The 11,865-nt window shown below is 36.9% G+C and overlaps 1 protein-coding gene across 1 annotated transcript; it reads left to right on the top strand.

Annotated features, from left to right (window-relative positions):
* Positions 1-530: 530 nt before the first annotated feature.
* Positions 531-10,076, top strand: LOC126752161 (uncharacterized). The gene is made up of 7 exons (XM_050462766.1): positions 531-1,053; positions 1,313-1,473; positions 1,732-1,933; positions 5,889-6,140; positions 7,991-8,922; positions 9,095-9,400; positions 9,749-10,076. Exons 1-7 carry the CDS (start codon positions 566-568, stop codon positions 10,000-10,002), a joined length of 2,595 nt encoding a protein of 864 aa, XP_050318723.1. The 5' UTR covers positions 531-565; the 3' UTR covers positions 10,003-10,076.
* The last annotated feature ends 1,789 nt before the right edge of the window (positions 10,077-11,865 follow it).

Raw genomic sequence — 11,865 nt, forward strand, 5'->3', positions numbered from 1 at the left:
TGCACTTCATTTTCGAAGTCTTTCTTATTTAAGGAAATGGAAATGCGCAATAAATAACAGGCTAATAACTGTAAGATTTATTTGGAATTATAGAAACGCAATGCAATCTAGTGCATTTGAAACTAAAAAGTGAGAAAATATTCCAAAAGTCTGCTTGAGAGTGGGACACTGAAGACTTAAGCGACAAACTTGCTAGAAAAGCTCGAATTAATAAAAAAATTGGATAAGTTGTTTTGAAAAATCTTACAAATAGGTTAACAATGGATAATTTTAATACTTTGCCATTTATATGAGAGAGTTTAAATTGAAGAACAATGCAACTAGACGGACTACCTACTATATTTCTTGAGTTTTATAAAAAAAAAAATTAACACAGAAATTGACTAAGTTTGTCGCTTAAGTCTATTGTATAACACTTAACTTAACATTTAAGTTGGCTGTTATGATAGTTAGAGATATTATATAACGCTAAATAATTATTTAAAATCAAAGACTAACAAACAAAACTTCTTTTTTTAATTTCAGTCTCCTTACAGCTAAGTACTAACAACAAAATCCATCAACGATGCGACACCGACAACGCTCGATACACACATACAATGTCACAACTTGCCTTCTGTTGTTATCGCTGCTAGTAGCTGCACCCATAGCCACAAGCGCCGCCAAACAATCGCGGTCGGATTCAGTTGGCAATGATAAGCCAAGAGTCGCAGCTGCAGCGGCAACTGCTAAAGCTGTCGGCTACCAAGCGCTTAGCGCCGAAGAAAATCAAGACGTTGGCTATTCAGCAGCAATTGTCACAGGTGAAGTCAATAAAACTACCAAAGAAGACTCATTGCTGGCGCTGGAGAACAATGCAAAAGCCAGCTCTGCACAAAGCGATGAAAAAACAAAAACCGTTGAGCAGGAAAGCAAGGAATTACAATTAGATATTGGTGATGAAGACATAGAATTCATAGACAAAGCCGGCGAAGAAAATGATATTGCCAATGATAAGGAGAGCAGCTTGCAAAAGTGCGATAAAGAGTTGATTGGTTTCGAGATTACTACGGGGTAAGTGGAGCAAATAATTCCAAATTTTGTGTATGCTTTTTTGGTAAAGATAGAGCTGACTACGAAAGAAATGCAAAAATTTGAAAAATAAACAAATATTTTCAAAAGAAAATGTCACCGGTGGACTAATCTCAATTATCTAAAAGAAAATTTGATAAGCTAATATTAGAGACTATTCACAGATATTTTTTTCTTTTTTTTCCGATTACTTAAAATATCTTACAATTTTAATATAAATATGAATTTTTTATCGCCTCAGTTATGTCTTCTCGGCACCCGGAAAGTTGTTAACTTCGATGCCAGGCACACTGATGTTAACGGATTGCTTGGACGCCTGTCGGAAGGATGCAGCTTGTCATGCGGCAAATTATGAAACTGGCTTATGTGTGCTCTTCTCAGCAAATGCGGATAAGCTGCCAGGTGGGTTTCGAAGAACTTATATTACAAATATTCAATATTCAATGAGATTATGATATGACAATTATATACACGCAGATCAACAGTATTTGCAGTAAACTGTCTGTTGCGTGATATTTTTAAATACAAAAAGTCATTTATACATTTTTAAGTAATTTTTTATATGTATTCACTACTTTGTTTTGATGTTTCTTATAAAATAGATTTATTGCATTTTATTTTATATTAATAAATCATTTCTTTATTTTAATCACCAAACAGGTGCCCTTGCCAAGTCCCAGTTCCCCGTGTTTACGCTTTATGCACAAAAATCGTGTCTCAACCAACGCCCTTGCTCTCGCGCCTGGTATATTGATCGCGTTCAGGGCTACAAATTGAACGGCTACACGAAGCGCAAGTTTCCAGCGGAAACTCGTCGCGATTGCATACAGTTATGTTTGGGTCAAACGGAATTCACATGCAGGTGAGTCAAATAATAGAGTGCCTATTTAGAGATAAAGTGAAAAAAATGATAAAGGACATCATTTTTTTTATTTTTTATTGGAAACGTAATAAATTTAGGGTTGTACATTGTTTCATATTTGCATAATATGTGAGAGATCGGAAAATGAAACCCAAATTATATTTTCTTAATGTTGAACAGAATATATACGTTTTTTCTACTTAATCTTTATAAGGTCTTAAACTAATATATAACTATATAGATATAAGGCACTATAAATACATCAAAATGTTGAAACATATTTCCAACTGTTCCCAAACCCTGTAAACTGATTAACAATACTCGCTAGCGGGATTGGATTTTTCCAAGATCAAAAATAAAATTGTTTTTCGAAAACCTAAACCATAATTCAGTCACTTAATAAGCTAAATATGTGAATATTGTGAAATACCAAACAGATTACGATTTTAAGGGTGATCTTGAGTTCTAACAAGTTTATTGCCCATACTTTATAAACAATTCAAGTTATATAATTCAGCTTATATGATTTTCCGTTAAATAACTCAAACATAAACAAAGTTATCGAAATAGAATTTATTTTTTATAGACCGACTGATAGAATGCAATACATAAGAGACAAAAATATGGATGATCTCCTTCTTGTTAGATGTCTTCGTCAAGTTATTATGTGCAAGATGTAGAAAGCGAAGTGTAAACTGCGAACAGATAAATTTGAAATTAATCCCTGTTACTCTAATAATTTTAGTAATCAGAAGTCGCCAATTTTGTGTGAGAATTAGACTCTATAACAACAATTTCCAAAGAGACAGTTAATCAGTTTCTAAGAGATTTTATTGCTCTGCCTCGTAGTGGATTAAAGTATCTCACAAGAATTATAAATGAAAATCTTCGTCGCTAAATGTCTAAAGTGCTACTGATCAATAATATAAAATGGCGCTATTGAAATATCGCCTAAGTATTTCTAAAATTATGCAGGGTTTTCTAATAACAGTGATATCATTTCGTAAAAAAAATTACTTATTAAGTGAATTAAAATTATTTTTATTTAGGGTGAAGTACAATCGATACAATTAATTTCCGCATATAACATCATTTAAATGAACTCCACGACTTTTTCTACGAACCCAGTTTCCGAATACTTTCATCACGAATTTAAGTCGTATGTCATAAAATAAAACGTTCAATATTGATTTCTAGAGCTTGAGGAGAGTCTGGTTTATTGCTAAAGACCAATAGCTTAAAATAACCTCACAAGAAGTAGTCTAATGTTGTTAAATCACAACTTTTTGAAGACCATGCAATGTTACAATTTTTGAAATAATTAAATTCTCAAACTTGTCTCGCTTTGCTTGCGCTTTGTGGCACGTAGCTCCATCTGATTGGAACCAGATGTTGTCAAGATTAACTTCTTCTAATTGCAGTCATTTAAAATTGGTTATCATCGATCTATACCACTCTTTATTGACATTAACGTTCGAAAGGAGCACGGATCGTTGATTCTACCAGACCAAGAATCACAGAAAACTATCAATTTAGGTAAATCTGATGGTTATTCATGAATAATTTGTGAATTTTCTTCGCACCAAAAGAAGTTTATTTACTGCACCACTCCGATGAAAGTGAGCCTCATTGGTAAAGATGATTTTCTTAAAAAATCGCCAAAATTTATTGCTAGTTGTTTTAAAGCAAAATCAAGAAAATCACAATGTTTACGGTGATACAATGGCTTCAGTTCTTGAGTGAGAAGAATTTAATACGGATGCCTTCCTTTTCTCAAAATCCGTCAGGTTGTGGTTTGAGCCGCTTCCAATTTTTGATAACGTCTTGGAATCGACAAATTGCGGTCGTCAGCAAAACTTGCCTGAACAGCAGCAATATTATCATTACTTCGAGCTGTTCTTTGTCTTATTGGCACTTGAATATTATGTAAAACAAATCTATACTGAAAGTTTTCAACAATTCGATGAACAGCAAGCACAGGTGGACGATTATTATGACCATAAAATGGCACGAAAAGTTGCAGTTGAAAAATGATTTTTCTGATAATAGAATTGAGTAATTGATAAACGTTGTTCTTGCGTATACAGGAAACTTTCCATGATGAAATTATAGACATTATTCCAATGAAAAAAATTACAGATCATGATGTATTAAAAATGGCCGAAACGACGTTTAGAAATCATATCATCCTCTATCATATCATTCTAACTAATCAATCACTTAGGAAAGCAGAATTGCAAAATTGACCTCAATGAGAGTTGCCTGCAGATGTGGTGCCTAACTTCATGTTTACAACAATTTAACTTCCTATTTCCCAGGACTAAGACAGCCGCCGCATAGTCCTCATTTTGGCAATGGTATGCTCGGGCTTCATTGCATTTGATATCACAGATACACTTCTATGAGACTTAGCTCTTTATTTAACAAATTCCTTGCTACTAGTGAGAAACTCAAGCAATTTTCTGCAAAAGAAAACATAAACGTCTTTTTCTCCCTACAAGCTGTATTTCACTTAAGTCTTCTGACATTTACATTTACTATCAGAGATACTAACGACTTCTACTAGTTCATAGGCTGACCTTTAAAGACTATATCTTATTATTAGAAAATCGATTATGCTGGTACGGACCTTGTCCCCATTAATAAACAGGAGATCAGAACTTGGTATAACTAACACAATGTATCTATTCAGAGCGATTTTCCAAGCTTTTTGCAAGACGCCAGTTTAGATCGATATCGCCAACTTCCACATACAGAAACTTCAAATAAATATAATTAAGTAAATATTTGAGATGTACTTTTTCCACCTCAGAGTTATATGACAGAGCTAATATTGAATTAGCCGCAGCTGGCTGGTCCGACTAAATAGGGGATTTACCGATCGTTGGGCACTCTCCATGTACTCTCATGTTAAATAAAATAAACGACTGTTAAATATAATTTCAGTTATAAGTTAGCAATAAGAACGTTAATTCATTATAATTCAAGAGCTCTCTGTAAAATAACTAAAATTAATTTAGTAATGGTTACATATTAAAGCGCCATCGTAAGGTAATTTCTAAGGAACAAATGTAATATTGCCTATGCTGCACGTTAGTCACTAGTTAAATAATATATAATATTATTTTTATTTCAATCTTTCCAAGCATTTAGTGACACTGACCCGCATAATTGCCTAAGGCACGCTCAAACTATTTATCTTCTTATAAAATATATTAATAAATTTATCGTCATTAATTGAAACACAAGAACTTAACTAGATTTCACTTAGATATATATCATTTTACTAATAAAAAACCGAAAATAAATTATTCATCAGCACTCCTCTACTTAACAGCGTAGTAATCGCCGCTTATTAGCCATAATTATTTATTCAATATATTGGATTTATTGGGGCGTAATTATTTTTTCCAACGGACAAGCACACGTCTCAGCCAAATAGAGAATAAATTTGCTTTTAATGCGCAATCTTCGCCATAATGGGTGCTTTGAAATGCGCACAAAAGCTCATCACTCATCACTCAACGCTCAACGCTCCACACACAGCGCTCATTCACCAGCAGTCATTCATAATGCCGCGCCATTCACCGAACGATCGTGTTGATGCCTTTAATAGCTTAATCAGTTGCGAATAATGGCTGGTGCGCTCAATAGCGAGCGGTCGGTCCGCCAAACAAGCGGGACACCACAGATTTATGTGCGATCAATTTCGCAGCAAATCTAGCAAAGAGTAAGCGGTGAATGCGGCGCGCACACACACACACCACGCCGCGCAGCGCCAAACTTAAACTTCGACAGAACGCTTTAGTTAACAACATTTCATAGCGTTTTTTATAGCTTAGCATTAGGAAGAAAATCAGCACACAAAAACTAACAACAACACAAGCTTTAATGTTTTTTTTTTGCTCCCCACTAATCCGCCACTTTGTGTGGTTGCTTTCTTCCTTCGCTGCAGATCGGCCAATTTTGATCGCATTACGAAAACTTGTGAACTCTCCGAAATGGATCGTATGACGCTGAGCGGCTCGAGCGCATTCCAGCAGCAAGATACTGTCGATTATCTGGAGAATAACTGCGCCGATGAGCCAAATAAATTGTGTGAATTCAAGCGCTTACCCGGACGCATATTGAAAACGGTGGATTCGGTGTATCAGGATATTGGCAGTTTTGATGAGTGTCGTGATTTATGTTTGAATGCGCCATACAGGTAAGTGCAGCAGGTGCCACTGGCAACAACAAAATTAAAAAATATGTATGACTACATCATACATAAACCGGTAGACGGCATAATAAAAAAGCGAAAAAAATTATAATAAACCCGTCCGATGCATAGCTGTTGCCGGAGCGCTACTCTGGCGCGTTGTTGCCTTAACAGTTTAGTCTCTGCGGACGCAGCCTTTGCTGTCCGACACAGTTAGGCACATGCGCAGTTGCACTTATAAGTACTCGCACCATAATTGTAGGTTGCAGTGACGTTCGATAATAGCCAATACTCGTATATTAACATGTCAATATATCATGTGTGGTGGCATGCAACATGACATTCGGGATGCCGCCAACGCTTGTTATTATTTATGGCTTTTTGTAGCTCTTCTATAAAGCTTTTTTCCCCCATTCAACTTATCTAATAGCTTTGACGTTGTAGGCTTGTGCAAGTTATGTCTTGTGAAGCAATATTTTAATAATCTTCTGAGAATTTTTTAGCACGAGTATTTTACGAGGGTCACCATCTCTAATAGCCACCCAAGTTGAGTGGTTTGAGTTTGTGACGAGCAAATGTCGGAAACGCCCTTAACTGGTTTTACCATCTGATGAAGTTTGATCCGGACAGACAAAAAAACTAAAATTTTAGGCATTTTAATACAAATCTTAGTTATCGCCTTCAAAATAGAGTCCCGTATAAGCACGCCAACGAGTAATCCAATTATCCTAACATTTTATATACGTATCGATTTCCTATTGGCATTCGATAGAAGAGATTGTAGGAGTATGACAGGAATATTAACTGGTCACTTTCTGGCCACAAATGCACGCAGAATAGAGCTAGCAGATCGAGGAAGCTGCAGGAAACGTCTATAGGAAGGCACCAGGGAAACAATCTTAACCCGTATGGGGAAGACTACGATGTAAGCACCGAAGGTCCTTACGGTATGATACACTGGAAGAGGTATTGATAGTAAGGCCACAGAGTCTTCACGTCAAGTGCAGGCATCCTAAAGGATGACTAGTCCTCATGGACGTAGGAACTGAACTCCATCTGGTATTGCAAAGAACTAAAACTGGTCTATGCGTGGTCAATTGGCCTACAAGTTTGAACTTATCTAATCTATATATGACTCGGCAGAGGTGGCCATCGGTGCCTTTAGCGATATTTGGTTAGATTATTGTAGATTTTAGACTTTAAAGCGATAAACCAAAGATTTCTAAACAGGAACGGTGGTTTTAATAAATATAGGGTCCTCATATACGCTGTCTTTTTTGCGAACTCTACTCGACAACGTTTTTGCGAATAATTCAAGTCTTTTGGTTCGAGTCTAGGAATGACATGCTACATACCCAAAATGTACCCAGCCGATCCATAAGATATATTAAGATCCTCTACTACTCTGATTCCAACGTGACGACTTTCAAGCACACCTTTGATTAACTTTTCCCGGTTATCGTCATTAAAAGAGGTGAATGGACAACTCACATGACCAGCAAATTACTTATCGAACAAGCTCTTCCGTCCTTCTGGTCTCATTCAACTTTCAAGACACTTAACAACAACCTAAATGAGATTGAAACATCTCAAAACTTATTTCTTTATGTCCTATCCTTGCGAGATTAAGTCTGAAATAACTGTGGGCTCACGCTTTCAACCATCCGCGGACTTAGGGCGCAGGCTATGATTATATAAAAACTTGGATAAATATCTCGATACAGACTTCTTGGTAATAGCATAACAAAAATATTTATAAGAATAGCTGAAATCGGCGAAATAGCTCCCCGTAAAAAGAGTGAGCGCTCCACAATAGCTCTTCCTAACTTCTGTTAACCTCTGTATTTTCCCCGCAGATGCCACTCGTACGACTACGGCGACACCGGTGATATGGTTTGTCGTCTCTCCCACCACAGCCGCATCACACTTAACGACGTGCAAGATCCTTATCTATCGGTACCCGAAGCAACGACGTACGAACTCTCATCTTGCTACAATGTGACCATCGAATGCGGCGCCGGCGATATGATTGCGCGCATACGCACCTCCAAACTCTTCGATGGTAAAGTATACGCTAAGGGTTCACCAAAATCTTGCGCTGTGGATGTGAAGAGCTCGCTGGAATTTGAGCTACGCATGGGCTATCAAAATCTCGAATGCAACGTGCGTCAAAGCAACACCGGTCGCTATATGAATGATGTGGTGATACAACATCACGACACCATTGTGACCTCCTCCGATTTGGGTTTGGCCGTGACGTGTCACTATGATTTGACAAATAAATCGGTGACGAATAATGTGCTGCTGGATATTAAGGACGATTTCGAGCCTGCCTTGAGCGAAGAGGTGATCGTCGATTCGCCGAATGTGTTAATGAAGATCACGTCACGTGATGGCAGTGATGTGCTGCGCACAGCGGAAGTCGGTGATCCGTTGGCACTGAAGTTCGAAATATTGGATGCGCAAAGTCCTTACGAGATATTCGTGCGTGAGCTCGTTGCCATGGATGGTAGCGATAATGCCGAGATTACGCTGATCGATTCCAACGGTTGTCCCACCGATCAATTTATAATGGGTCCGATTTACAAGAGTGCGGCTTCGGGGAAAGTCTTGCTCGCACATTTTGATGCCTTCAAATTTCCAACGTCTGAGTTGGTACAATTCCGCGCCTTGGTCACACCCTGCATGCCGACTTGTGAGCCGGTGCAATGCAATCAAGCGGATATCGGCGGCGAATTGAAGTCAATGAGTTCGTACGGACGCAGACGACGTGCGCTAAATGGGACAGGTAAGCGCTAATTGAATGAATTTGGAGAGTTAAGTGTTGTATATGGGTTGAAAAACGAGTTCGCGATTTCTTCATTCCTTCTTCTTCTCGAAAGAGAGCTAATTTCATTTTGTTTATTTTCTTTAATGACTTATTTTTCGCATTATTTTGTCCTTTCGATTCATTCGATCAGCATTTGAGGGCGCTGTATATACAAGCCACGAACTACAACAACAATTACTGGAACAACAACATCAACAACTCATAAGCCGTCAACGACTTTTACGCCTGCGTAGTAAACGTGCCGCAGTTGCCTCCACCTCGACCAGCCAACCTAGTCAAGAGGATATGTTGTTGGTGCAATCAATACAGATCACAGACAAATTCGGCTTCGATAAGCAGCGCCAACAGAAGCATACCAAAACCTTGTCGAATGATGACAATGAGAAGACGCTCATCGGCGGCAATGCTGAGTTAGGATATTGCGTTAATGCGATCGGTAAGGCAATTCTATTTTACGAGTGTGTAAATCAGCTTAGTTTTACTTAACATAGAGAGGCATTAGAGGCGATTACGAAAGAGGCTGCGTAAAACCAATTAATGAGCCTTTAGCGTCACTCAATGAGCTTTAAGCTCATAGTGGTATACTCGAGAGAGCTTCAGCTGAGTATAAAGCTGGAAAAAAGCTTACTAATCAGCATGAGCTCATGAGTTACAACACGAAGCATGTCCTACGTCTATTTTATTGAAAGTAGATTTCATAATCAGAGATTCTAAAAGTTTCCAACCAGAAATAAAAAGTATTATATAATAATTTTTCTTCAAAACCACTAACTCTCTTCCGCAGGTCTCATATTGGCTCTCACCGTTTTTCTGCTGGCTCAATTGGCTATAATCGCTGTCTGGACCTACTTGCGTCAGCGACGACGAAAGCCTGCCGTTAGAGAAAGACCTAGCAGTTCGAAAGCATATGCCACACGTGGTGGCAACTCTACAAAAAGCTCAACAGCAATGAGCAAAAGCTCTACAAGCACGCGAACAGAGTCGCTATGCAAAGTTTACGACCGAGCTTTCGACGGACGACACGGCAGGCAATTTTAATTGCATTTGAGATATTTCTTCAATGAAAAAACAAAAATTTTGCAGAATGGACTAAGTGGTGAATAATTACTTCTGAAGAAAGTCATGATTTAAAGCAAAAAAAATCATACAAGCGAATTCAGAGCGAGCGTTAAGCAGCAGTTAGAAGGAAAAAATAGTTTAAAATTTTATTTAATATTTAATCGAAACTCACATTCATTTTAATTTTACTCTTTATTATAAATGCCATGAATTCTTAATTGACTTAATTAATGACCGCGAATCGACATATTAATAAGCATTTCGGACAGCCACTTAAACAAGTCAATTAATAGCAGTTTTCCGTAAATGCTGTTAGTGTTAATGACGCGCTAATTGTTGAAATTAGTGGCTTGTCTGAAATGCCTATAAGTATGATTGTCTCAAATGAGGACAATTAAGCAACATTTTATTGCATTTATTTTATTTGAATCAATTTATGTCCATTTAGTAGAAAACTTGATCATATTTATAACTACTTAGAGGGAATTATTTATTAAGCCTACACATACATACATATATTTTAATTTAGTCGATTAAGTGAAAAGTGTAAATGAACTCGATAAATAAAAATCGATTAATATACTTATAAAAGACAGCAATTTTATTTATCTATATTTTGGAAAGAAACTAGTCTCAATTAACGGCCAAGTAAGTGTCTATTTATCTCTTAATTTTTAAGGCTTTTTCGAAACAACTGCAACCATAAACATTTTTTAGTATCGCAGATTAACCAGCTATCATCGAATCTGAATTTGACCCAAACCGACAAAAAAGTAAAATATTCATGTATATTAATACAAACATTTATTATCGCCTTCAAAATAGCCTCCTGAGTCAATGCAATCATGCCTTACACAATGACTAATCTTATTTTCCATAAACTTATTATAAGTCTCGGCTCAGATCATCCTTAGGGCATTCAGCGAATTTTGGTATTTAGCTTTCGGCTCATCTTTCGATATTTGGAGAATTTACTTTGGGCGTCATATTCATAAACCAATGTCTCGTCACCAATAATGACACCTTTAATAAATGTAGATTTCTCAGCAACTTTGTCAGCCGACCTCTACTCGACGTCGTTTTATCAGAAGTTTAATTTCTTTTGGTTTAAGTTTGCCTTGACACGCTTCATACCCAAAAAATTATTCGAAATGTATTGAATCGATCTACTCGTATATGTTGAGATCATATGTTGTCTCTCTATTAACAACACGATGATTTTCAATCTCTCCTACTTTAACCTTTTCAATGTTATCGTCATTAACAGAGGTGGAACGGACGACTCGGATGATATAAGTTTCGACAAAGGTCAAGAACTTCAGTGAATGCTTTGTGCCACTTAAATACTTGCTTCCGCGCTGATGTAGACTTCCCAAATCACGTATGCAACATTCTGAAAGACTCCGTATGCATAATTCCATTGGAAGCTTAATTGTTCAAGCTACATATGATTTTCTCATGGTAAAAACAGGGAAATATCAAGCTTTACGGGAACATAAAAAGTGTTGTAACAATTCAAAAAAAAAACTTATCTATTCGTCAAAATCGTATAGATAAATCCGGGTCATTATATTGGTATTTCGATTTACTGTAAATATTTTAATCTAACAAAAGTCTTGGGGACTCTTTTCAATATAAACTGCTCCTCTTCACCTTAGGTTACTCCAATATATGTATAATAAACTTATAATGATTAGTCATACTCAGTAAAAATAGTTCAATTAATTGAGACAACTGAGACTTTAATTGTCTCATCATGTTAATATTGCTTAAGAGTGCCGGTTTCCACTTTGCAAATAGGACGTCGATATTACTTGGAATCTATAACTTGTACTACTGCTG

Source organism: Bactrocera neohumeralis, chromosome 2, assembly GCF_024586455.1.
Source record: "Bactrocera neohumeralis isolate Rockhampton chromosome 2, APGP_CSIRO_Bneo_wtdbg2-racon-allhic-juicebox.fasta_v2, whole genome shotgun sequence".
NCBI classification, from domain to species: domain Eukaryota; kingdom Metazoa; phylum Arthropoda; class Insecta; order Diptera; family Tephritidae; genus Bactrocera; species Bactrocera neohumeralis.